At 47.8% G+C, this 26,147-nt stretch overlaps 1 protein-coding gene across 2 annotated transcripts in view; it reads right to left on the bottom strand.

Moving 5' to 3' along the window:
* Positions 1-26,147, bottom strand: part of PKD1 (polycystin 1, transient receptor potential channel interacting) — a 113,554-nt gene that overhangs the window by 39,795 nt on the left and 47,612 nt on the right. Inside the window, exons 6-16 of one of the 2 annotated variants that reach the window (XM_077919182.1) lie at positions 25,784-25,967; positions 18,415-18,623; positions 17,614-17,729; positions 17,395-17,521; positions 11,268-11,542; positions 9,681-10,439; positions 8,900-9,031; positions 8,263-8,438; positions 7,602-7,735; positions 1,936-5,561; positions 154-300 (exon numbers count right to left, since the gene is read on the bottom strand). In XM_077919182.1, coding sequence (XP_077775308.1) covers positions 154-300; positions 1,936-5,561; positions 7,602-7,735; positions 8,263-8,438; positions 8,900-9,031; positions 9,681-10,439; positions 11,268-11,542; positions 17,395-17,521; positions 17,614-17,729; positions 18,415-18,623; positions 25,784-25,967 — 5,885 coding nt within the window. The remainder of the gene's footprint in view (positions 1-153; positions 301-1,935; positions 5,562-7,601; positions 7,736-8,262; positions 8,439-8,899; positions 9,032-9,680; positions 10,440-11,267; positions 11,543-17,394; positions 17,522-17,613; positions 17,730-18,414; positions 18,624-25,783; positions 25,968-26,147) is intronic. The other variant, XM_028706964.2, reaches the window with a different exon arrangement.

Genomic DNA, 26,147 nt, shown 5'->3' with positions numbered 1-26,147 from the left:
AAGGAGTGTTATGCCTGCTTTCCCAGACCTTTTGCATTCTTGGCTAGAATACAGGGTTTTCCCCCTGACCTATTGCCCTGAAGAAACCCACAACGGCAGTACAGGAAGGTACTGTTTGAGGATGAAGAACAGAGAGGACTCCATGACACTAACCGTTTGATTCGTAGCTTCAGGACTCATCCCCGTTTTCCAGACGGCAAGGTCGAATGTGTACTCCACATCTGCTTCCAGTATGGATCGGGAAACAGTAACGACTCCCCCTGTGGCAGTGAAGTTGAGCGCACACCCCGCAGATGAACTCTGTTGCACACAAGGAAACAGGGAGGAGGAGGAGAGCAGAGGAGACATTCAAAACCTGCCTTAAAACAGGAGGTCAGTCCTGTCCTGAGGGTCTGAGACCAGAACCTGCGTATATGTCAAACTTCTTCCTGTTTTAGTACCCTCATCTTGTTAAAACAGGCTAAGCCAACCATGGCAGGGCTGGCTGGAGCTGATCTCCAAAATCTGAAGGGCACCAGGTTGCCATGCCAAAGCAAAGAGGGGAAGTGAGTAAGAGTAAATGCAACTTCCACACCTACAAACAGCCTCCGAACGGCCAAACTTTTGGGTTGCTTTTATTGTAGGGCATACTTCAGGGCAAAATATGCCTGCCGCCAAAACACAATTGTGGAACAGTCATGAAAGATAGCAAAATAAAGGTGGTGTGAACCAGGGCAGGTGAGTGTCCCTGCACAGTCCTGGGGCTCTGTTCCTAAAATTGGGCAAAGGAAGTCAAACATTTGAACTAAGGGTGTTTAATGGGAAAACACCACTGCAGTCTAATGAAAAAAACTTCTTCTTTGTGGGGTGGGAATCCAATGCACAGGATAGGAAATACCTGGCTTGTCAGGTGGACTGTAGCTGATCCCAAGCTGAACCTGAGACAGCAGTGTGATGTGGCTGCCAAAAAGGCTAATCTGATTTGGGACTTGGTTAACCAAATTATGGTTTCCAGTGCATAGGAATCAATCACCTAGGGATGAGGTGGGGGCTCTCCTTGATCTAGCTGGATTTTCTGCATTGAGCAGGGGGGTTCAGTTGACCTAATAAACCCCCACCCACTTGCATCTCTAGAATTCAGTTTTACGCCACATACATGCCATACATTTAAACTAAATTTTGTCCACATCTCCCTTCCCCCCCAAAGAACCCTGGGAACTTTAGTTTATCCCTCAAAGAGCTACACCCCCAGCAACCTGAACCATCTACAACTCCTAATATTCTTTGGGGGGAGGGAATGTGCCTTAAATATATTGCGTCAATGCAGCCACAGTCTTGAGCTCAGCAAGCCTTAAGCCAAATCCAGTTGCTGTGCCCCCCCCCCCCCCAGTTGCCAATCCAAAAAGCAAAACACAACAAGGCAGAAAGCAGGGGGAGAATGGGGACATGGGGTCTCGGCTCACAATGCCCCTCCCCCTTCTCAAAGTACAGATCTCCTGCAGCACTAGTTCCAGACCAGGCTTCTAAGTCTTTAAAAGGTAAAGGTAAAGGTACCCAGACCATTAGGGTTCTGGCGTTGCAGCGCTCATCTCGCTCTATAGGCCGAGGAGCCGGAGTTTGTCTGCAGACAGCTTCCGGGTCATGTGGCCAGCATGACTCTGGAGAACCAGAGCAGTGTATGGAAATGCTGTTTACCTTCCCGCCATAGCGGTACCTATTTATCTACTTGCACTTTGACGTGCTTTTGAACTGCTAGGTTGGCAGGAGCAGGGACCGAGCAATGGGAGCTCACCCCGTCGTGGGGATTTGAACCGCTGACCTTCTGATTGGCAAGCCCTAGACTCTTTGGTTTAGACCACAGCGCTACCCGCGTCTAAGTATTTAGAATGATGGAAATTACCCAAAAGTGCGCCCCCACCCAGCTGCTCCTTCACTCAAAGCCCAGGGCTTGCTTACCTTGGAGGAAGACATACAAGACCACTGATAATGCAACGGCGTCTGTTCCCAGTCTTCTAGGTTAGGGTCGTACGATTTCTCCCCATCCAAGATCAGGTCCCGGGTGCTGGACCACACACGGTACGATCCTCCATCAATGATGGGCACCAGCTTGTTAGGCGTGACAGTCACGTTTGCGAAAATGCTCTTGGACAGTGGTGTGTCTCCGAAAGAGACCAGGAACTTGAAGCAGTAGGTGCCCAGGTCGAGCGCCAGCTTGGGGATGACCAACTGCGGCCGGCTGACGTCCACGTTGGACAGGAGGACTTTGTCAGAGGCGCCCAGTTGCAGGCAGCTGGGGGCTTTGTAAATCTCCCACACATACTTGGTCTGGTACCTAGTGCAGCCCCGCAAGTCAAGCTGGGCTTCCAAGTAATTCTTCTGCGACCGCTTCATGACCACTTGCCCAGGTAACGCCAACTCAGCTTCTGGCTCTTCGCATTCCAGCACCTGGACCGTGATGGTGAGCTGGGCAATGGAGAAGCTGATGAGGTTGGAGGCGTTCACTTCCACCAAGTAATCCCCATGCCTTAGGTAGGTATGGCTGGCGGATGGCACACTTGTCCTTTGAGCTGGAGAACCATCTCCAAAGTGCCACCAAAAGGCAACTTGCCTTGCGCTGGGCAGCACAGACACCTCAAACGTCGTTGTCCGGTTAGCAAAGGAGCTGACAGGCAGGAGGGAAAGTTGTGTTATGATGTCTTGGACTTCTATCGCAATGGTTATGTTCAGGCTGCCCAGACGGTTCCAAGCGGTGAGATGGATCTCCAGCCGACCTGCAGCTTCCGGGGTATAAGAGATGCTTTGGCCTTCCACGCGGACCTGGGAGCGCCCGTGGTCTCCCTCCAAGGAGAGCTGCCACAAATATGACACCCGCGAGCCACTGTCAACCTCAGCTGTGAAGCGCCTCTCTACTCCAACAGGCATGCCTTGCTCACAGCAGTCTGCGACCTTCAAGCCATGGATGGCCTCCAGCACCACAATGAGGACTTCCGTGTAGTCCACACTGATGTGGTTCTCCGCAGTCACCCTTACTAAGTAATCTCCAACCTGGGTGAATGTATAGGTGAAGCTGGAAGAGTTGAGTGCCATGGTGTGGTTCCCGCCGACACTCATTTTATAGCTCACAGAGGAACCAGAAGCCATCCCAATGACAAAGTTGACCTCTTCCCCAGGCTCCAGCACCTCCTTGCCCACAGTGAGTTTTAGGCCCTGGATTGGGTCTTCCACGGTCACGCTGTGGCAGGCCACATCCCAGCTGACATCGTTGGAAGCATTTAAGCAGACGGAGAAGACTCCAGGTGAGGGGAATGTCAAGGCCACTCTTTGCCCACATATGGTGGTGTTCAGCAGCTTCCAGGTCCAAGCTACGTCAGAACCCCTTTCCAGCTCCCCAGAGAAGTTTACCTCTGAGCCTGACTCAACGTAGCCAGTATAATTCAGCCTCACAGTCCTGATCCTCACCCCTATGATGGGCTCCTGAATGTACACCACAAGCGTTGCGTTGGCAGAGCCAAATTTGTTCTCTGCCACAACGGTAACAGCTTTGGCACCAGGACTTGGGAAGGAATGTGTGATGGCAGAGGAGGCAGTTTGGAGAAAGAGACCATCTTCCAGGTACCAAACATACATCAATCCAGTCCCAGCAGTGACACTCGTACTTATGTTCACAGAAATGTTGACCGCAGCAGGGTTGGGGGAAGCGATGGGCTTCAAGACACCAACCTGCTCAATGAACTCCACTGTCTTGTTCACTGTTGAGCTCCCCAGCATATTTGTGGCTTTCAGGTGGATGACGTAGACCCCTGCTTCCAGGACAACCAGGGAGAAGGTCTTCCCTGCAGAAGTCTGCACAGGGTGGTTTTCCTTCAGGAGAGTCCAGTTGTAGGAGATGTTGGTGCCATCCCTCACTGCCGCCTGCATCTGGAGCGTCTTGTTGGTGGGGAAGTAGGTGTCATCCATGAGGTCGCCACCGGCAATGTGAAGCCCTTCGATCTGCTCCAAGACGTAGACGAAGATGCTGTCCTGCAGGCACCCAATCTCGTTCTCTGCAGTCACGATCACATTGAATGTCCCGATTGAACGGAAAGTGTAGGAGATGGTGGAGTAGCCTGGGATGGGGGTGCACCTGTCGCACAAGATCCAGGAGTACCGGATAGCAGTGCCAGCCAGGAGGGTGGCTGTGAAGCTCACAGAACCATTTAGAGGCACCACCGTCCTGCTGGCATTGATGGTCAGGCCTTGGAGGCGCCTCTTCACTGTCACATTAAGCCTTGCTTCACGGAAGCTCACATTGTTCCAGCCCGTCAGGGTGATGGCATAGGTGCCGCTCTTGTTGTAGGAGTGGGTGATGAATTTCCCCAGCTGGCTCATGCCATCCCCAAAGTACCACAGATAGCTCACGTTGGTCCCGCTAGCGTTGGCAGAGAACAGGTAGACTTGGTTCAGTTCCAAAACCTTCGAGCCGTTGGACTCAATCCTGACTACCCCAACCGGCTCTTGGACTTCCACGAACACTGAGTCGTTATTGAAAGATACGTTGTTGCAGACTGTCACTGTGACCAAGTAGACGCCGGGGGCTTTGTAGGTGTAACTAACTTCCGTCCCACCAAACCGAGTGGATTCGTTTGTCCCAAAGTCCCAGAGGTAGCGATAGGGGTAAGGGGGTAAAGCTGTGACTTGGAACTTGCTTTCGTTGCCCAGTCTCACGAACTGCGGCCTTATGAACAGCGAGACGTTGGTGACCTCTGGCTCCACACAGACCTCGGTATAATAATGAGCTTTGTTGACCTTGCTTGAGAGGACCAAAGAAAGGTGAAAGGTGCCACTGCGGGTGAAGTTGTGCCTCACCGTTGGGTCCCCATTCACAGTGACGTTGGATGACCCATCTCCAAACGTCCAGTCAAAAAGGTAGTCCTCTGGGTTACCAGAAACGTAGGCAGTGAGTTGTACGTCGGGGTGCTCTGGGATACAAGTGGAAGGCTCAATCTTGAGAACCATCAGCACAAATATCCGGACAGGAACAGCTTGGGAAACGGAGTTGACTGGATTCGTTGCTGTGACGTTTACTGTGCAATTCATCTCCTTTAAATAGATGTGCATCACGGATGCCACGGAACTGTTCACCACGGTCCCGTCACCCATGTCGAATATCCACAGGATGCTGTCCCCTGTTTCCACGGAAGCGGTGATCTCTACTGGCGTGCGGAGTTCCATTGCTTCCTCCAGAACCACCTGCAACCCGCTAATCTCTTCAAAGACACGGTAACTCTGGAATGTTTCTACAGCACTAATGGTGTTGTTGGCTCTCAGGCTGACGTTGTACATCCCCTTGTTGCTGTAGGTGTGGACTATTGCCGGCAGGTGTTGCACAGACGCCACAGAGCCATCTCCAAAATCCCAGGTGTAAGAGACCCCATAGCTAGACGGCAGGGGGACAGCTTTGAAAGTGACAGGGCGACCAGCAACCAAGACATCTGCATCAATTTCCAGAGTCACTTCCATCAGGTAAGTATAGATGTGGACAGGAATCGTGTAGGTCAGGTTCTCAAATTCATTGGATACTAAAACACTCAGGATATATTCACCTGCATTTGTGACCAGGCCGGGGAGAAGGGGAGTAGGGGGAGAGGGAGACAGGGAGAGGGAGAGGGAGAGGGAGACAAATGAGTAAGAACTTCCCACTCCTGTGGTTTCTCTCTTTGAACAATATGTGCATATTTGGTAGATGAAAGATAAGCAACTGTGAAATGCTTACTTTTGAGGATGTTTTGGTTTGCATCTTAATCATTTTTTTAATTTAAAAAATCTGTAGTTTTTACTGCTCTGTTGCATGCTGATCTGGGCACCTTTAGTTGGAAAGGCAGGGCAACAGCAACAATATTTCATTTCATTTCATGGATAAGGGGAAATCTGTCAATTTCTGGTTTCTCTCAGTTTCCCATTTTGCCAATCTTATGTTGTTATCCAGATCCGTTTGGAAACATTTCCACATCATGGAAATTCATCAGCATTTCAGTGCTAATTTCTCCCACTATACAAATCTTTCTATAAAATCTTGCCTAATGTGCACATTTTTATATAACAATTTCCCCTAATACAACCAACTTTTGTATGCTGTTTCCAGTAATTGTACTTCAAAATTCAGAGAGGTGAATTTCTGAGGATGGCCGAGTTTCAGTTCTAATATTATTTCAGAAAGGATAAATTAGGTAAGGTTGGTTGCCATGAAGGGAGAACTGAATTGATTTTCTTCCCCATCCTCATCTTTCATGTCAGAGAGAGGACAGGACCGAATGAGGAACACCCAGCACTACAGACACTGTCTTCCAGAGTGGAATGAGAGAACAAATCAAGCAAAAGTACCTCATCTGCACCAATTGCTCTTAGAAACACAGAATCTGGAGCACATTGGTTTCACTTGCCACACAGAGCGACTGCAGATTTGAATGTTATCAGATAATTTCATTCTGTGTATTCATTTATTTATACCATTTGTGCTTGATGTTCAAAACATCATGCATAGAAAACCTTATAAGAAGAACAAATAAAAACTTAAAATACAGTCAGATTAGCAGCAGGAGAAATCATTTGAACTTAAGTAAGTTCCCAAATGGTCCACAGAAGAGGCAGGTCTTGCAACTCCCTTCTAGAGGCCTGAGATGTGCTCTAACAGCCCTGAAAAGGCAATTATCACAAAAAAGCTCCTTAGCTGGTCAGTCAAATGACAAACGCACTGGTTTTGTGTGACAATCCCTGTTAATTTGGCAGGTTCTTCCTCATGCAGGAACCTTTCTTATAAAACCCCCACAGTGCATTTGCCTGCTAATTAATTGCAAACTACATGACAGTCACAATAACATGGGATCAGACACCACATTCATGATATATAATTCCTGAAATATAAAAGGTTGCAATTGGCACTGTATGGTGTCCTACATCTCCCACGCCATGAGAGAATTTGGGGGAGGACTCCTACCGAAAGAGGACAACTTGCCTTCCAAAGACCATCCACCAATGGGAATTTCATACAAGGCCATTATTCACCACACTTAATAGCAACCAGTTGGCTAACTACTTCTTGCTGAGGTCAACCTGACCTCCCACAGGAATGGAGCACCAGAAGTAGTTAAAAAATGCCAAGGGGGGGGGGCATTTGGGGAGAGGCAATCTCAAAGGAACTTGCTTTGTAGAGCCACTGAGTGCTGTCTGCGCACACAGGAGGCAGCAACCGGAAAAGCGGAAGGGGCCACAAAATGAACTCTGGGAGTTGGGATAGCTCAGTCGGTAAAGCATGAGACTTCTAATCTCTGGGTCATGGGCTTGAGCCCCACGCTGGGCAAAAAGATTCCTGCATTGCAGGGAGTTGGTCCAGGTGACACTCGTGGTCCCTTCCAACTCTATGACTCTTGAGTTCCCAGCTGCTTGTTGGGCCCATTTGCATGCTAATAGTAGTCAGATACTTAGCTGTGATTCCTGCATTGCAGGAGGTCCACTGAAGGGACCTGAAGTTCTATGGCTATGATTTGCATCTACACAGAAAGTAGAAACTGTCCTAAGGACACATTCCATTTGCTCAATTGGCCATGGGGTCGCAAACGAAAAACAAAACAGAACACTTTTCTCACCTGATTCTTGGTAGGTATGCGATACATTATGCCCAATTACAACCTGGTGGATGTTGGGGTCTGGCACAAGGAAAGACTCGTTATAGGGAGGCCTGAACTGGAAAGCAACACGGTCACCGTCTCCAAAGTCCCACCTGCAGAGCAGAAAAGGCAGTAAGGCATGCAGTTGCAGGCAGGTAACAGATCTCCCTGTGGAGATGGCACTCCCGAATCGGTGGCACATGCCCTTCTGGCTTGCACTCTTTATAAAGACTTGAGGAATAAGATTATCACCCCTCTTTTATTGTCCATTCTAGGTCACCCAACCACTGCCACAGTATCCTTTTTCTTGACAGATCAAGATGAGCAGGTGACAGCAAAGGTTGCAAGGTTTTTAGCTGGGGCAATCAGAATAAGATCCACCATTTGACTATTGATTCAAAACCCCAAAATGTATTTTATATAATTGACTTTTTATTTCTGTTTTTTGTATATTGCATTGTTGTTTTATTCATTCAATTCAATTCAATGCAGTTGCAGGCAGGAAGCTGGAAGGCCAACACAGCTGCCCAGTTCATGGAAAACCTGCTTCCCACCCCTGATGCATGGAGTGGAAACACTCCCCTGCACAGCCCTTCTTTTTCATTCTGTTTTGTTCCAATCATACACCGGGAGAACTCACAGGAATGTGGCGTCCACAGCAGAGTCCACTGTAACCTTGGCTGCCAGTTCCACAGTGCTGTTCTGAGGGACGAGGGGTGGAATCTCAGAGACCACCAGATCCTTCATCCTGTTCATCTTCTCCACAGTGATGTTGTAGTCCACAGTGACGTTGCTGACGTGGTTGGAGGCAGTGAGCTATAAGGGAAGGAGAAAGAAAGAAAAAGCTCTGGCACAGTATGGGACAGATATATAACCAAGGGGCATTTACACCATGATATCCTTCTGTTTCCCCCTCCTCTCCATCATCCGCTCTGGGAGAGAGAAACGTGCTGGAAATCCTCACATGCTTTTACCCCTTCATTCCTCTCCTTGTTACCCATCACGTAAGAACATAAATGCAAAAAAAATAAAATCGTAAGAAGAACCTGCTGGATCAGGTCCAAAGGGGACCATCTAGTCCAGCCTTCCTGTTCTCACAGTGGCCAACCAGATGCCCCAATGGGAAGCCCATAAGCAGGACCTGAGGAGAAGAAGACCACTCTCCACTCCTGTGGTTTCCAGCAACTGGCATTCAAAAGCACTGTTGCCTTCAACAGTGAAGGCAGAGCAAAGCCATCATGGCTAGTAGCCATTGATAGCAGCTGCCTGTGACTTACCGACAGCTTGTACACAGCCGGTGTCTGGTAAATAACATGGAAGACATCGTTGTAGAAAGTGAAAGAGCGCTTATCGTCCACGGTCCACCGGAAGGTAACGTCCGATCCGGCATCCATCATGGGGATGTAACTCTGCAATGGATGGGAACAGGCAGGCACGTGTGTCAGAGAAAAGTTTACATGTGACTTTCCACTTCAATTCATGACCATTCTAAGAGCAGGGCCCCTGGCAAGTGGGCTCCATCATTCTCAAACCGCTTTTGTCAAAAAGCAGAGGAGAAGTAAACAGTATGACGAACTCAGAAAGGGATGGATCTGACAATGATTAGCTGGGAAATGGTGCAACAGCCTTCCCCAGCCTGGTGGGCTCCAGATGTTTTGGACTGTAATGGCCACAGATATGCTGGCAGGGGCTGATGGGAGTTGTAGTACAAAATAGCAGTGTTGGCCAGGGTTAATACGAGTTGTAGCACAAAACACTCAGGAAGGCTGAGTTAGAACACATAAGCATTTTAGTGCATATTTTCCTGAACATACACATTTTTGCAAACCACTTCCCTTCATAGAATGCATTTTAAAGTTATTTTCACTAATATATGCATTTTTTTACACCCCCACACCCACTTTTGTACACATATCTTGGCTGAAGCACTGCATTGCAAAATTCAGAAAAGTGCAAATTTCAAAGGATCAGTGCATTTCGGTTTGTGCCTAGTTCCAGAAGGTGCAGATAAGGCAGGGTGGTGCTTAAAGGAGAACCAAAGCAAATGTATCTCCTTACCCTACTTACCACACGGTTATTCAGCAAGACTCTGGTCTCTGGGTCTGGGGTTGCGCGGAGGCCTCGGATGGCATCCTCTGCTTTCACAGTGATGGTGATGTTCTGGGAGCTGACGGCATTCTCTGCCCACAGCACTCGGGTGCTGGCATTTCCCCCGATGTTCTCCAGCACGACGACTGAGAACCAGGTATCATTGGTGTCCCTGGTGCACTCAGGCACAAGTGGGATGACAGAAGGTGGGCAGCTCCTTCCAAAGGGAAAGCTCTGGCTCCCCGCGAACCATCCAGCAGTTGCGTTCACCCCAGAAGAGATTTTCACCACCAGCCAAGTGTGATTGGTTTCCACATAGATTCGGCCACCTTGCTCTGGAGGGTAAATGACGTGGAGGCCCGACACCGGAGAGACAGCCACGAAATCACAGGATAGGTTGGCGCTGAAGACTCCGTTCTCTACAGTGGCCCTCACGGCATACAGGCCAGGGCGGTCCACACCCAAATTCCCTTCCCCGATAATGGCTACTGTCTTTTCAGCAACAGAAAGGACCCTAAAGTAGCAGGTGGAGTCGTTATGCCAGCCACCGGCCTCAGGGTGCATGAGAGAGCCTAGCTCCCAGTCTGAAGAGTTCAGGGTGAAGTAACTCATCTGGTAAGATGGCACCTGGCTTGGGTGGCAAAGAATGAAGGCCCCAGGCCCTGCGTCATGCTGGATGCTCACGGTGTCATTTGGCCTGATGAAAGTGTCTTTGTTCCTGAAGTGCAACTGTGAAAGAGAGGTCACGGTCACTTCGATACTCCAAACCCAGCCCATTCTGCATGGGTCACTGCAGGCCCCACCACCACCTCTGTACTGCAACTGTGAGTTGTGTTGGGTGCACGGGTTGGTTATGCTGGTCACACCCAACTGGGTACAGCAGGCTCAAAAGAACTCATTTATCTAAGATATTGTGCCCAAGTTTGCTTATTTCTTTCTTGCTCCCAATCCATTTTCCTCTTGTGATCCTAAGTCTGAGGTCTGGGCAGAGGCGGAGCTAGACACTCTGGCACCTGGAGTGGTGCACATGCTGTGTACCCAGGGGCGGGGCTAGCCTCCCGTGGGGGTGCGGCGATGTCACCCCCCTCAGGGATGGCACCCAGGGCGGACCGCACCCACCACACACCCCTTCCTCCACCAGTGGGTCTGGGACTATCGTTTTCCCCCCTTTTTGTGATTTGTAAACCACTCTGGCAGCCCTTCTTAGTTAATGCACAGCATATTATTTAATTCCATCTGTTACATCTTCTCAACCAAATTGGTCAATAATGCAGCTATCTGCCCATACAAGCATTCTGCTAACCAACAACGCAGCCCAGGCAGCAACACATCAGAAGCAGACAACGGGGCAAAGCAAAACTAGTCAAGGTAGCAATAACTATTGAGCCCAAACAGACCCTCAGAGGAAAGGAGGGGGGCAGCGGCCAGGATTAGAAACAGAGTCTAGTCAGAAGCAATTGGAACTCAGTATATCGATTCCAGAAAATATTACTGAGTGACTTAATATGGCACAATGGTAGAAATATCCCGGATGCACTTTGGGTTCAAAACACTCACAAGGTACCGTGTGGAAGGGCCAGGTGGCAAGGTAAAAAGCGACTCTTTGAGTTCGCTCCTCCCTGACAGGTTTTCACAAGTGCGAGGAGAGGGACTGGGCAAGCTGGTGGCAGAGTTGTTGGCACAAGTCTCTGGATCACAGCAGTTTTGTAGCGGAAGGCATGTATTGGTCAAAGGACACCACAGGAGCCCAAGCGCACACTCCATTTCTGCCCACGTCCCATTTTCTTCCAAATTGGGTAACAGCTCCGTGGTGTTCAGGACTTCCTTGCAGACTATGGGCAGGAAGGAGAAAACAGATAAATATTGCCTGAGCCTTGTCTGGGCTCCAGAGATATATTAATATTTTTATTTATTTAACCAAGAACATAATACTCCGTAACATGTAAGATATAAGAAACAGATGTAAAATATAGTTGAATGGAAGTTAAAATGAAACACATGAAACCAAAAATCAAGGTACAAATTTGAGTTGTTGCATTCATAATATCTGGGAAGAATAATATTGGGGGAGCAAAACAAGTCCTTTTCTGTTATGTTCTGCTTGTAAATATGTTGTCTGGGGTGGGTGGGTTGTCTTATGACATTCTTGTGTGACGCTGAAGGGTTACTAAGAGTTCCAAACAGTGGTGTAACAAAAGCTGGACAAAACAACAATGCTGGAACATTTGTGGTACGAAAAGTTACAGGATTTCAGCAGGAAGCCACGGGCATGCAATGACTGGGAAAGAAGCAGCATCTCTGCCTCCAAACCTTTGCAGGTGCAAAGAGTATTGAAAGCTGGATTGTATATAACTATCCTGAGCACAAATAATCTTGAATAACGCACAATAAAAAGGGTGTCTGCCAGCCCCAAGAAAGCCCTTGTTTTCCACTACTCTGGAGGGTAGGACCTGAACCAGTGGATTCAAATTACAAGGAAGGATATTTGGACTAAACATTAGAAAGAGCTGTTTGACAGTGGAACAGACTCCTTGGAAAGGTGGTGGACATTCCTTCATTGAAGGTTTTTTAAGAGAGGCCTGATTGCCATCGGACAAAGAGTTTTTAGCTGAGATTCTTGCATTGCAGGGGATTGACCTTTGGGGTACCTTCGAAGTCTACAATATTATGATTCTATAACATTCCAATGCAATGCTCTCTCTGGGCAAAGGTCAGAGGGGGCAGGGCTTCTGTTGAGGTAGGTGATTAGCTGTGGGAGGAGCTTATCAGACCTTTAGGGCAGCAGCTGAAGAAGGAACAAAAAGGGTTTTCCTGTGTGAGTTTCTTGTGGCTGTTTAGCTGCTCTCTCTGGGCAAAGGTCAGAGGGGGCAGGGCTTCTGTTGAGGTAGGTGATTAGCTGTGGGAGGAGCTTATCAGACCTTTAGGGCAGCAGCTGAAGAAGGAACAAAAAGGGTTTTCCTGTGTGAGTTTCTTGTGGCTGTTTAGCTGCTCTCTCTGGGCAAAGGTCAGAGGGGGCAGGGCTTCTGTTGAGGTAGGTGATTAGCTGTGGGAGGAGCTTATCAGACCTTTAGGGCAGCAGCTGAAGAAGGAACAAAAAGGGTTTTCCTGTGTGAGTTTCTTGTGGCTGTTTAGCTGCTCTCTCTGGGCAAAGGTCAGAGGGGGCAGGGCTTCTGTTGAGGTAGGTGATTAGCTGTGGGAGGAGCTTATCAGACCTTTAGGGCAGCAGCTGAAGAAGGAACAAAAAGGGTTTTCCTGTGTGAGTTTCTTGTGGCTGTTTAGCTGCTCTCTCTGGGCAAAGGTCAGAGGGGGCAGGGCTTCTGTTGAGGTAGGTGATTAGCTGTGGGAGGAGCTTATCAGACCTTTAGGGCAGCGGCGCGCGCCTAGCGGCGCGCGCAGTTTGATCCATATTTTAGATTTAGGGGAGCTAGTCTCAAACATTTGTTGGGGGAGACCTAGGTTTTTTGGGAGGGATTTATTTGTCCTGTCTCCACACTTTTTATGATAGAGAACCACTGTAGTCACCCCCAACGACACGTTCCCAAGATGGAGGGTGAGGGAACAGCTGCAGTCGCCTGTGGTTCCTGCGCAATGTTTGCCATCTTGCCAAAGGTTGCAGGCAGCTTTACCTGCAGCAATTGCATGTTGATTGCCCTCTTAAAAGACAAAGTCCAGCAACTGGAGGAACGTGTAGCTACGCTCCAAAGAATTAGAGAGCTGGAACTCTTCTTGGAAGCAACAGAGCACACCGTCTCCACCAAGGAAGAGACAGGGGACTCCCCTGAGAAGGTGGCTAGTTCACCAACACAGGAGCCAGATATATGGAGAAACGTGACTCAAAGAAGTAGGAGGCCCAGGGTTCGCTCTGATTGTTTAGAAATACGCAATCGCTTTGAGGTCCTTTCCCCTAGCATGGAAGACGAAGAGCAGACTCCATTTGAGGATCTCTCCCTCATTACAGTCGATCAGGTATATGAAGACGAGGAGCAAAGGCAGTCCTCTGGGAATGTCCAGGCGACCTTGGAACCGACAGCTCACAGAAGAACCCCGACCAGACCTAAGAGGAGGCGTGTAGTGGTGATAGGGGATTCCCTACTGAGGGGAACAGAAGCAGTGATCTGTGGGCCTGACAAGATGTCTCGGGAAGTGTGCTGTCTCCCCGGGGCTAAGATCCAAGATGTAACTGAACGACTGCAAGGAATCATAAAACCCACTGACAAATACCCCTTCCTCTTGGTTCATGTGGGAACCAATGACACTGCAAGCAATAGCCTCCAGAAGATCAAAAGAGATTACGAGGCTCTGGGCAGGAAATTGAAGCAATTAAATGCACAAATTGTCATCTCATCTGTCCTCCCAGTTGAACGACGTGGCCCAGGGAGAGAGGGAAAAATAGTGGAAGTGAACAACTGGCTTCGCAAATGGTGCAAACAGGAACGGTTTGGATTCTTAGATCACGGAATGCAGTTTCTTGAAGATGGACTTCTGGCAAGCGATGGGCTGCACCTCACAACGGTTGGGAGGAATGTTTTTGCAAAAAATCTCAGAAACCTCATCAGGAGGGCTTTAAACTGACTAATGTGGGGGAGGGAGACAGTGCTCCTGAAGGTAGGAGTCTATCAATTGATGAAGATGATCATCCAAATGTCATAGACCGAATGGAGCAAAGAGCATGCAGACCTAGTGGTGGGAGGAGAAAATCCTTAAATAAGAGACACGGGGGAATGATTAATGGACTTCAATGTCTGTACACTAATGCGCAAAGCATGGGAAATAAACAAGATGAGCTTGAGCTCCTGGTACAGCAAACTAAATATGACATAATAGGAATCACTGAAACCTGGTGGGATAAATCCCACGATTGGAATGTAATAATGGAGGGATACAATCTATTTCAAAGAAACAGACCAGACAAGAAAGGAGGAGGAGTGGCGTTATATGTCAGGGATGTGTATACCTGTGAAGAGATCCAAGATTTAGAACCTCAAAGCCAAAGTGAGAGCATTTGGGTCAAAATTAAGGGAGAGAAGAATAACAGTGACCTCATTGTGGGAGTTTACTATAGATCCCCAAGCCAAACGGAGGACATAGATGATGCCTTCCTGGAACAGATGGCCAAGCATGCAAAAGGAAGGGAGATAGTAGTAATGGGGGACTTCAATTACCCGGATATTTGTTGGATGTCAAACTCAGCCAAGAGCATAAGGTCAAACAGATTCCTCACTGCCCTTGCAGACAACTTCATTGTCCAGAAAGTGGGAGAAGCAACAAGAGGAACAGCCATTTTAGATCTGGTCCTAACCAATGTTGATGACCTGGTTAGTGGGGTAGAAGTGGAAGGATCATTAGGCGCGAGTGATCATGCTCTTCTGAAGTTTACTATACAGCGGAAAGGAGCAGCCAAGCATACTAGGACTCAATTTCTCGACTTTAAGAAAGCCGACTTCATAAAGCTTAGGGAAGTGCTGGGTGAGATCCCATGGACAGCAATACTAAAAGGAAAGGGAGTTCAAGATGGCTGGGAGTTTGTTAAGAGGGAGATAGTAAAAGCACAACTTCAGGCAATACCAATGAGACGGAAACATGGAAGGTGCCTAAAGAAGCCAGGGTGGCTATCTAAAGAACTTTTAACTGAGTTAAGATTAAAAAAGGATGTGTACAAAAAATGGAAAAGGGGGGAAACCACCAAAGAGGAATTCAAACAAATAGCCAGCACATGTAGACACAAAGTCAGAAAAGCTAAAGCACAAAATGAACTCAGGCTTGCTAGAGAGGTTAAAAGCAACAAAAAAGGCTTTTATGGGTATGTTCGTAGCAAAAGGAAGAACAAAGAAACCGTGGGGTCACTCAGAGGAGAAGATGGTGAAATGCAAACAGGGGACACAGAAAGGGCTGAACTCCTCAATGCCTTCTTTGCCTCAGTCTTCTCCGATAAAGAAAACAATGCCCGACCTGAAGAATTTGGAGCAAATGATTCAGCAGAGGAAACACAGCCCAGAATAACTAAGGAGATAGTACAAGAATACTTGGCTAGTCTAGATGTATTCAAGTCTCCAGGGCCAGATGAACTGCATCCAAGAGTATTAAAAGAACTGGCAGATGTGATTTCAGAACCACTGGCAGTCATCTTTGAGAATTCCTGGAGAACAGGCGAAGTCCCGGCAGACTGGAGGAGGGCAAATGTTGTCCCTATTTTCAAAAAGGGGAAAAGAGAGGACCCAAATAATTACCGCCCAGTCAGTCTGACATCAATACCAGGGAAGATTCTGGAGCAGATCATTAAGCAAACAGTCTGTGAGCACCTAGAAAGGAATGCTGTGATCACCAATAGTCAGCATGGATTTCTGAAAAATAAGTCATGTCAGACTAACCTGATCTCGTTTTTTGACAGAATTACAAGCCTGGTAGATGAAGGGAACGCAGTGGATGTAGCCTACCTTGATTTCAGCAAGGCATTTGACAAGGTGCCCCATGATATTCTTGTAAAGAAGCTGGTAAAATGCGGTCTTGACTATGCTACCACTCAGTGGATTTGTAACTGGCTGACTGACCGAACCCAAAGGGTGCTCATCAATGGTTCCTCTTCATCCTGGAGAAGAGTGACTAGTGGGGTGCCACAGGGTTCTGTCTTGGGCCCGGTCTTATTCAACATCTTTATCAACGACTTGGATGATGGACTCAAGGGCATCCTGATCAAATTTGCAGATGACACCAAACTGGGAGGGGTGGCTAACACCCCAGAGGACAGGATCACACTTCAAAACGACCTTGACAGATTAGAGAACTGGGCCAAAACAAACAAGATGAATTTTAACAGGGAGAAATGTAAAGTATTGCACTTGGGCAAAAAAAATGAGAGGCACAAATACAAGATGGGTGACACCTGGCTTGAGAGCAGTACATGTGAAAAGGATCTAGGAGTCTTGGTTGACCACAAACTTGACATGAGCCAACAGTGTGACGCGGCAGCTAAAAAAGCCAATGCAATTCTGGGCCTCATCAATAGGAGTATAGCATCTAGATCAAGGGAAGTAATAGTGCCACTGTATTCTGCTCTGGTCAGACCTCACCTGGAGTACTGTGTCCAGTTCTGGGCACCACAGTTCAAGAAGGACACTGACAAACTGGAACGTGTCCAGAGGAGGGCAACCAAAATGGTCAAAGGCCTGGAAACGATGCCTTATGAGGAACGGCTAAGGGAGCTGGGCATGTTTAGCCTGGAGAAGAGGAGGTTAAGGGGTGATATGATAGCCATGTTCAAATATATAAAAGGATGTCACATAGAGGAGGGAGAAAGGCTGTTTTCTGCTGCTCCAGAGAAGCGGACACGGAGCAATGGATCCAAACTACAAGAAAGAAGATTCCACCTAAACATTAGGAAGAACTTCCTGACAGTAAGAGCTGTTCGACAGTGGAATTTGCTGCCAAGGAGTGTGGTGGAGTCTCCTTCTTTGGAGGTCTTTAAGCAGAGGCTTGACAACCATATGTCAGGAGTGCTCTGATGGTGTTTCCTGCTTGGCAGGGGGTTGGACTCGATGGCCCTTGTGGTCTCTTCCAACTCTATGATTCTATGATTCTATGATTCAATGCAGAAACTGGGGCATGAGACCAACTTCCTTCTTTTTGCACAAATATTTCAGATTCACATTAGCCAGAATTCCCAGCAAGCCACATAATGGCACCTCACCTTCTGTGAGTGCGGGGCGGTGCACTCGAAACCGGACTTGGACATCCCTCTTCAGCTCCTGAGTCACAAGCTCCAAGGCTACCAAATAACCCTCCTGCTGGAACGCCAAGCTGGGAAACACCACCGTCTGGAAAACACAACACTCAAAAGGTTCACAGAGCTGCAGGGTGCCTTAGCAGGGGAGATCTGGGCTGGAAGGGAACCACTCGCATTCCTCACCTCCACCGTTCCTGACGGGGCTGACAGCTCCTCGGTTTCCGTAGCGTTGCTCGTGGCCACAGGAGTATCAAAGGTGGGAGTGCCCAGGTAAAAGTGCTCAGCATTTAAAAGGATCTCTGTTTAAAAGAAACAGGTAGGGAAGAAAGCTAGCCTCTATTCCTTTTTTCTTATGGAGTGACATTAAGAGGAGCCTGTCAGATCAGCCCATCTAGTCCAGCATCGTGTTTTCACAGTGGCTAACAGTTGCCTGTAGGAAATCTGCAAGCAGGACCCAAGACTAAGCACATAACATATATCAAGCTATTTTATACATTTGTTGCTATATTTTAAAAATCCCATTTTTATTTTTTTTTAAACTATCACAGCTATTGGGAAACAGAAGAATCAATTAGACGGAAGATGCGCCTGCTTTGGACACCATCTAGTTATTTGGATACTTTCAATAGGAAAATGTACCTGGATGCATCTTCCAAAGTTATTATTAAATTTCTCCCCACAAGCCTTTGACGGACAAGCAGCCTTCTGATTCTGTAAAAAGCAAGCCTGCCCCAGGCAGCCGATGGGCAGAGCCTACTCAGTGCCTGGATATAATTTTCATGGACTGGGGCAAGAACTTCTGGCTCCTTGTCCTTCCCTCCCAGCCAGAAAAAAAACTAGAGTATGTCACACAGAGCAGAAAGACTGCAAAGGATGAGAGAAATGATGCACAATGTGTTGTCCGGGTTGCAGAATTCTTGGTGCAGAATTTTAATGTTAAGTACAGAGCTGCCTCCAAGAGAGACCCTTCATGAAGCCACCCACCTTGCGGCTTGTGCTCGCAGACATAGCTGTGCTTGGCTGTGCAGAGGTCTGTGTTGCACTGGCCGGCCGGGCCCATCCGGACACAGTGGTCAGCATTGGATGGGTGAGGCTCTCCAGGGAGCCAGTTCTGACAGCTCTGCAGATTGAAGCCTTCCTCTCGCTGCAGAGGGCTGGGGCTTGCGTTGAACCCGATCCAGACATCCAAGCTCCTTTTTGGGGAAGAGAAAGTCCAGAATAGTATCAGGGAATCACAAGGCATTAAGCACACCACCAGTGCATGCATGGAGGAGTTTGCAATCCGAATTCCAACATTGGAGGAGGCAAGAGCAGGGGTGCCAAAGGTAAGAAAGAGAATCTGCCTTATACACAGTCTATCTAGCTCATTAATGTGTACACTGACTGGCAGCACTCTCCAGGGTTTCAGGTGGGGGTAATTTCCAGCCCTACCTGGCAGCGGCGTAGCGTGGGTTGTCAGCACCCGGGGCAAGGCAAGTAATTTGCGCCCCCTAACCCGTGGATTTGCGCCCCCTAACCTGTGGATTTGTGCCCCCTAACCCGTGGATTTGCCCTAACCCCAGATGTTGCGCCCGGTGCGGCCGGCCCCCCCTGCACCCCCCACGCTACGCCACTGCTACCTGGATATGCCATTGGGTACTGAACCTCAGACGCCCTGCATGCAAATCAGCTGCTCTACCACCTAAAAATAAAGCAAGCTTCTAGTCTTCATCATTCTGGATCAAGGGCTGATGAGGCTCTCCAGGGTTTCAGGCAGGGAGGGGTCTTTTCCAGCCCTACCTGGCGATGCTGGGGATTGAACCTGGGACCTTCTACATGCAAAGCAGATATTCTATCACTAAGCTATGGAGCTTCCCTAAAGAAGAACGGGAGGAAATGCTTAGACTTCTGAGAAAGGTCAGTCAGTCAGTAGATGAAGCTGGAAGGGTCGTGCCAAAAGCTCCATGGAAACTGTGATTTACCACCCTTCCTAATAAATCTAACCAACATCTAATTTCTTGGTGCTGAAATGGGCTGTTGTTCTGAGCACTGGTAACTCTTGCATTGGACTAGCACAACAAATTGTACACAGGACTGTCAACAACAGACTCTCAGTAATTCCCATTAGTTCAAAATGGAACTGTGGGGCTACTGGAACTGGCTAGGAGGATCACTTTTTCCAGTTTTCAAACAGCTGCAGTGGCTGCCCATCTGTTTTCAGGCACAATTCATAGTGCAGGTGGTCATGTTTAAGGCCTTACACTGCTATATCAGTTGCTGGAAATGGCAGGAGAGGCGACTGCTCTTGTGCACGGGTCCTTCTTACAGGTGCATCTGGTTGACCACCAAGAGAACAGAAAGCTGGACTAGATGGGCCACTGGTCTGATTCAGCAGGTTATTCTTATGTTCTTATGCTTAGGAGCTGGGGACCTAAAGGACCACTTTCAACCTAACTGATCATCACCTAGGGCCCTCCTCCATGTCCCTCTGAAGTAGGGAGAGGGTGGTAACTGGAGAGAAGGCTTTCTCAGTTGTGACACCTCATATAACAGCCTCCCCCAACCTGGTGCCCTCCAGATGTTTGGCACAACTCCCACACAGCCTGAGCCTGCATGGCCATTTTGCCCTAGCCAGCTTCAACTGTGACAGCGCTCTCTTTTCCAGTTAACGGAGGTTAAAAGACAGCAGGGTCCAAAAACACAGGAACAACCTTGGCTAGAAGGGGTGGAGGCACTGAAGTGAATGTCTGCATGATTTAGCAGCCGCAGAAGCAAAGAGTGTGGCTGGAAGAAGATGTCACATTTTCGAAGCCTGACATTTCACGAGCACTCTGGACACATCTGGTTGGAATAACAACCCTTCTCACCATTGGGGACATTTCTCTCCCACTTGAATCTGCTATGAAATTGCAGTCTCCGTTGTAGGGAGGCTGCTGAGAAATGTGCATTGTCCAGATGTACCGAAATCAGCCTCTGAGTACAGCAGCCTTCTGCTCCTTGGGAAAGCTTGGGGCTTGTAGGAGCAGCACTCCTCTTTGGGTGCCTCTGATGATCCACTGCTATGTGGCTCAGTTTCCATCCAACTGTGGGAAATGGAGCGAACCAGGACCCTGGAGCCACCAACTGTTGGCTCTGCCTCTCTAAATCACTCTGTTCCAGCTGGTCATTGCAATATCTTTGTAACTAAGATCTAAGTAACTGAGCTTCCTTCTTTCCTCCTCCCTTCCAACTGCTTTTTCTTTTGTGTTGTGCCTTTTAAATTGTAACTCCAAGATAAGGCATTGCCCTATCACTCATGCTGCTGAGCCACTCTGGACAGCACCAGTTATTAGATAATCAGAGTAAAAGTATGCTTTTAGCTTGTTTATGTATTTGTGTTACTGTACTTTTATTCTTGTTATGAATCACTTTGGGTGCTTTTTGTTGTTGTTGGAAGCAGTACATTTTCAATAAACCAGTACATTAATTCAACTGTGACCAAGCCTCTTCCCATCTCCACCCCTGCTGAAGTAGTGGGTGTCTTCCATAAGACAAGACGGCGTGGCTTAGCTTGCAAGAAGATAATAAGTGGTTCTCCTACCACTGAGGCTCTTTGCTGGTCATAGTAATAAATGAGGTCATCTCAAAAAAGAGCTTTTGCAGCGAAAAAACGGTGACAAAAATAACTTGGCCTTCCAAGCCAGTAGGGCGTGCTTTTTCTTCTTTTTAAGCTACAAAAATATGTCTAAAGAACAAGAAACTGACTGTGTTTTGCTCCTGAGCAATTGGCTTCACTTAGAGACTAGGAAACATCCAAGCCGCTGCCATCGCTGAAGGCCCAGGGAGATTTTCCTGTCCTAATTCCAGCTATGATCTAACTCTTAACTCATTCCCGCCCCCCTCAGAAAAAACGACGAGATGGACTGCACCTCCCGCCTGCTGACCACTGGCTCAAGTGGGGGCTCTTTGGGCAAGTGTGTCAGTGGGCAGAAGGGATGGGCAAATCTATTCGCTTTGGCTGCTCTCCACTTCTCATTTCTCCAGTCTTAAATTTGGTTCTCCACATTTTCACGTCAGTTAGCTGATTATTATTTTTGAAAATTCCTCATGACAAAATGCATCAGCATTTGGATGTGGATTTTTCCTAACACAAAAACTTTTGTATGCAACTTCCCCCTACTATGCATGTTTTTTCCAAAGCATTTCCCCCTAGCAGAATGCATTTTTGCAGGCAAGTTTTATTAATTCCTGCATTTCCATGCACACTTTGCCTCCCCCCCCCCCCCGTACATACATTTTTATACACGTCACGTGGCTGGGAAACAGCATTGCAAAATGTGGAGAAGTGTAGATTTCGTTCACCTACTTTTCGTAAAGTGTGGATTAGGTAGATTCGCCTTTAAATGCAAAGCGAATCAAATTTCTCCCTCACCCCAAGTGGGCACCTTCTCCACCAAACACTTCCTTCCTTAAGCACTCAACACCTTGAGGAGAGGTGGGGGTGGGCTGAAGAAGAGGAACAGCAAGAAAAAGAGGAGAAAGACTTCAGGCGTTGCCTTGTTCTTATGTCTTCTGGGTCAGTATTTGTCATTGTGCTCCACCTTGGATTTTGATATGAGTGGGTGGCATAAAAATATTTTTTATAAACAATTTTTTTTAAGCATCAACGGAGGGAGGGGGAGAGAGAGATGGAGAGAGGGTTCTCTGGCTGCCACACAGGCTAATGCGAAACAGATTCCTTCGGCAGTTGCTTTCCCACAAGAAACTGAGTATGTGAAGGACCTTCCAAGAAAATGCTCAGTAGCTCCACCAATTCATCTTCTATCACTGAACTAGGAGCGGGGGGCGGAGGGGGCGGTTGGACGGACGGGAGGAGGAAACTTCATCAGCTTGGAATCCTTTGCGCCCTGTTTATCTAATAGAACAGATCAAATAAATACAGCAATACCAGGACGTAGATGACACTGGGACGCGGGGCGGGGGTGAGAGGGAAAGCAAGGCGCACGGCAGCTGGGAAGGAGCTCACCCCACTGCGCCCCATCTCCTCCCTAGGGGGGTTTCATTCCGCCTTCAGCCCATCCAACAAAATAAAATAAAATACATAGCAACAACCCAGCCTGCACATGAATCGAAGAAGCAGTATCCAGCTACGTTCTACTCAGAGAAGTCCCACACAAATCAGCGTTCAATCCCACCAATTTCAACGGATCTGCTCAGAGCACTGGACATAACCCAAAGGCCGAGAGGGCAACTGGCCAGTGACTCTTAGCGACTCTACAACCAAAGGTTGGACGTATCAATAATCTCAGACTCCAGACCTGAAAAAAGCCCAAATCTGGGATCCAGAAGAAGGGCCAGTTGGGAAAATGGACTCGGGGGCCAGGGCCTCCTTGAGCTGGGGGAAAAAGATTTATCAGGGTAGTGGCCTTCCCCCAACCTGGTGCCCTCCAGCTGTTTTGGACTGCAACTCCCACCAGCCCTAGCCAGCATGGCTCTTGAAACAAACCAGATGGGATGCTGGCTGGGGGATGAAGAGAGTTGTAGTCCAAAGCAGCTGGAGGGCACCAGGCTGGGGAAGGCTGTGTTAAGGACTTTGAAGGGAATAAAACACAGATGTTCTCAGTCTTGTCTGTGAGGTATTTGAGCAGATGCCGGCTAGAGCCCAGTGCCGGAGGAAACTGGCTGTTTTTCCTCCAGACGGATGAATCGTGAACTACGTAATGAGAAGCAGTCAACAAAAGAAAGGACAGCTCCTCCAGGTGTCCTGTTTACTGAGCGTTAGTGCTGATTTGCTTGCACAAAGCTTGCACAAAGGTTAGATTATATCTGGCCTTTACTGAACCCTTATTTCAGGGGGTTAAACTAGATGGAGATTCAGGTCCCTTCCAACTCTATGATTTGTTTGCAGGGTGTTTCAATTTCTTACAATATGTTATATGTTCACAAATTATTTGTTCACCTCACACTTTTCAATGCACTGGCCTGTCCCCCTCTTCCTTTTTTTTAAGTGGCTCTGTGGCGCTAAATTCACTTGAATTACATAAACCTAACTTTCCTGGTATGCGCTTGAATCCTTCCTGCAAAACACTTTGACAGTCTTGAGACGCCCAAAGAAGGAAAGAAATAAAGAGGAATAAAGTAGAACGTCCTGTATCTTGGCAGTGTCTAGGAAGGCTCAACAGGAGCTGCCGATTCCACCCACTATGAGGTGGAGGCAGGATAGGTGCCAAATTGCAAAGGATTTGATTGAGCAGAGCCAACGCAAATTGCACAGTCTTGAGGAAACTTATGGTACAGCAATGTAGCCTTTAAAGTGACAGAGGGCTGGAGGTTGATGAAATCACGGAAAGGCAGGCCTGATACAGAGGCGATGTTTCTGACCTAAGATTGTGTCATGGGATCGTGTACTCTCTTCCCCTCCTCTAGGAGGAATTCGTTCAGTCTGCTTTTTTCAACAGACTGGCCCAACTTGATGGATCTGGGGCTTGCTCGATGATTGAAACTCCCAACACGCGATCAGATTTTGCACTCCTTCAGATTTTGCAGAGCGGTTTCAGAGCACAAAAAGTATGGAACACCCCTCCACACACACATTTTTACAGTTAAATGCATGTAAAACACATATTTCAAAGAACAGAGAAAAGCATTGGAAAACACATCTTTTTAAGGAAAGGGTTCAATAATACATGCGGTATCACATGTATCTATGTGTACAATTCAAATGTGAACTTTACATGCATTCTTTTCAAACATCCAGACAAAACCGGATTGATCTATGATTGAGTGCCAGCAAAAATGAAATGAGATGGGTGTAAGTTAATGTGTCCACCTCTACATTCCTCCCATAGTTTGCTTTAACCTTAGTAGGGTGGTACGCCTGCATCAGCCCTAACTGTGGTTAACCCTAGCACAGATGGCTCTCATTAACAGAGTCTGAACTCGGGATTCAAAGTGGATCTGCTACTTTAGACCAAAGGCCCATCTAGTCCAGCACCCCATTTTCAGAGTGGCCAGTCGGATGCCCCAAGGGAAAGCCCCTAAGCAGGACCTGAGTGCAACATGACTCTCTGCACTTTTGATTCCTGGCAGTTGGCATTCAGTGGCATTTACTGCCTCTTGACACTAGAGAAAGAACATACTTCTGGCAATGACAAGATAATGTGTTAGCCACCAATGCAGCACATAATGCCACACGCACAGCCATGATTAATACAAGGTGAAGGGATTTGCGGTGGAGAGAGAGCACGGTGTAATTCCATTGATTATTAAATCTGACATGGCATCTTGAATCTTAATGTGTTCTTTCCCCTGTCACCACCCCCCTGCACACAGATCTGCCAGACAGATTCAGCAGTGTCAGGACTCAAAGCCTGCAATGCGTCCGTAATACTTTGGGAGTCTGGCAATCAGTCTGAAAAGGGGAAGATGAAATAGTGCAATAAATTAATCATTTAAGAGGCTGGGAACAGGAGGAGATGCTCTTTATCAGTGGAAACAAAATTTAATGGGTTTTGGATGATTGACTGAAGAACACTCCTGCCGCAGATCTAATTTGGTCCCTTGCTAAGAGCAGAATCTCATGTTCACAATCCTGCGCTTCCGGGTAGGTGTTTATCATGGGTAGATACTCCTCATGCAGCTATGTTTGTGTCTATGTAATCTGTTAAGGGTGTTGGAAGTTGTTAGGCGCCCTCTATCACCCTCCCAGAGCTACAGTTCCCAGAGTTCCTCAGTTTAACAGAGGGCTTGACTGTTAAACTAATCTTGCAACTGTAGCCAGAGTATTTGGAGGGGAAGCCATGACTGTTTAAAGTGGTATCATAGTACCTTAAATGTATGATGTAAATGTGGCCCTTAATAAAGCGGCCGCCGAGACCATATAACACCGGTCTTGAAAGACCTACACTGGCTCCCAGTACGTTTCCAAGCACAATTCAAAGTGTTGGAGCTGACCCTAAATGGCCTCTATCCAACATACCTGAAGGAGCGTCTCCACCTCCATCGTTCTGCCCGGACACTGAGGTCCAGCGCTGAGGGCCTTCTGGCGGTTCCCTCGTTGCGAGAAGCCAAGTTACAGGGAACCAGGCAGAGGGCCTTCTCGGTAGTGGCACCTGCCCTGTGGAACGCCCTCCCACCAGATGTCAAAGAGAAAAACAACTACCAGACTTTTAGAAGACATCTGAAGGCAGCCCTGTTTAGGGAAGCTTTTAATGTTTAATAGGTTATTGTATTTTAGTGTTCTGTTGGAAGCCACCCAGAGTGGCTGGGGAAACCCAGCCAGATGGGTGGGGTATAAATAATAAATTTAATAAATAATAAATTTATTATTATTAACCTCAACAAGTATCACCTTATTGCAGGTAATTAAAGAACCATCTATCTTTTAATCACTTACCTGGTGACGCGGGACACTAAGAAACTTTGGATCTGGGGGCTGCTGACGAAGGCCAGAGTACCGTTGCCATATTCCCAGCAATGCTGCTGAGCCTCCGGCCATTCTGCTTTCTCCGCCACCAGCCAATAGCAGTGGCTGTTGCCAGGGAAGACCACGCTATCCAAGGGGCACACTGGCTGGACCGCTGTGGAGGAAGCACCAACATGTCAATGTTTAGGCTGCTTCCTGGAAACTCAAGGGTCAGGCTCTTGACTTTCCTGACCAAGCCACGGAAACAAAGTCATGGAAGAACCCCAGGGCAGCCAAGGCCAAAATGAAGAGCATTACCTTGCAAAGCTTATTTTAGCAAAAGTCACCTAAATAA

The sequence above is a fragment of the Podarcis muralis genome, chromosome 14 (assembly GCF_964188315.1).
Source record: "Podarcis muralis chromosome 14, rPodMur119.hap1.1, whole genome shotgun sequence".
Classification (NCBI taxonomy): domain Eukaryota; kingdom Metazoa; phylum Chordata; class Lepidosauria; order Squamata; family Lacertidae; genus Podarcis; species Podarcis muralis.
This window is presented reverse-complemented; position numbering and strand designations above follow the sequence as displayed.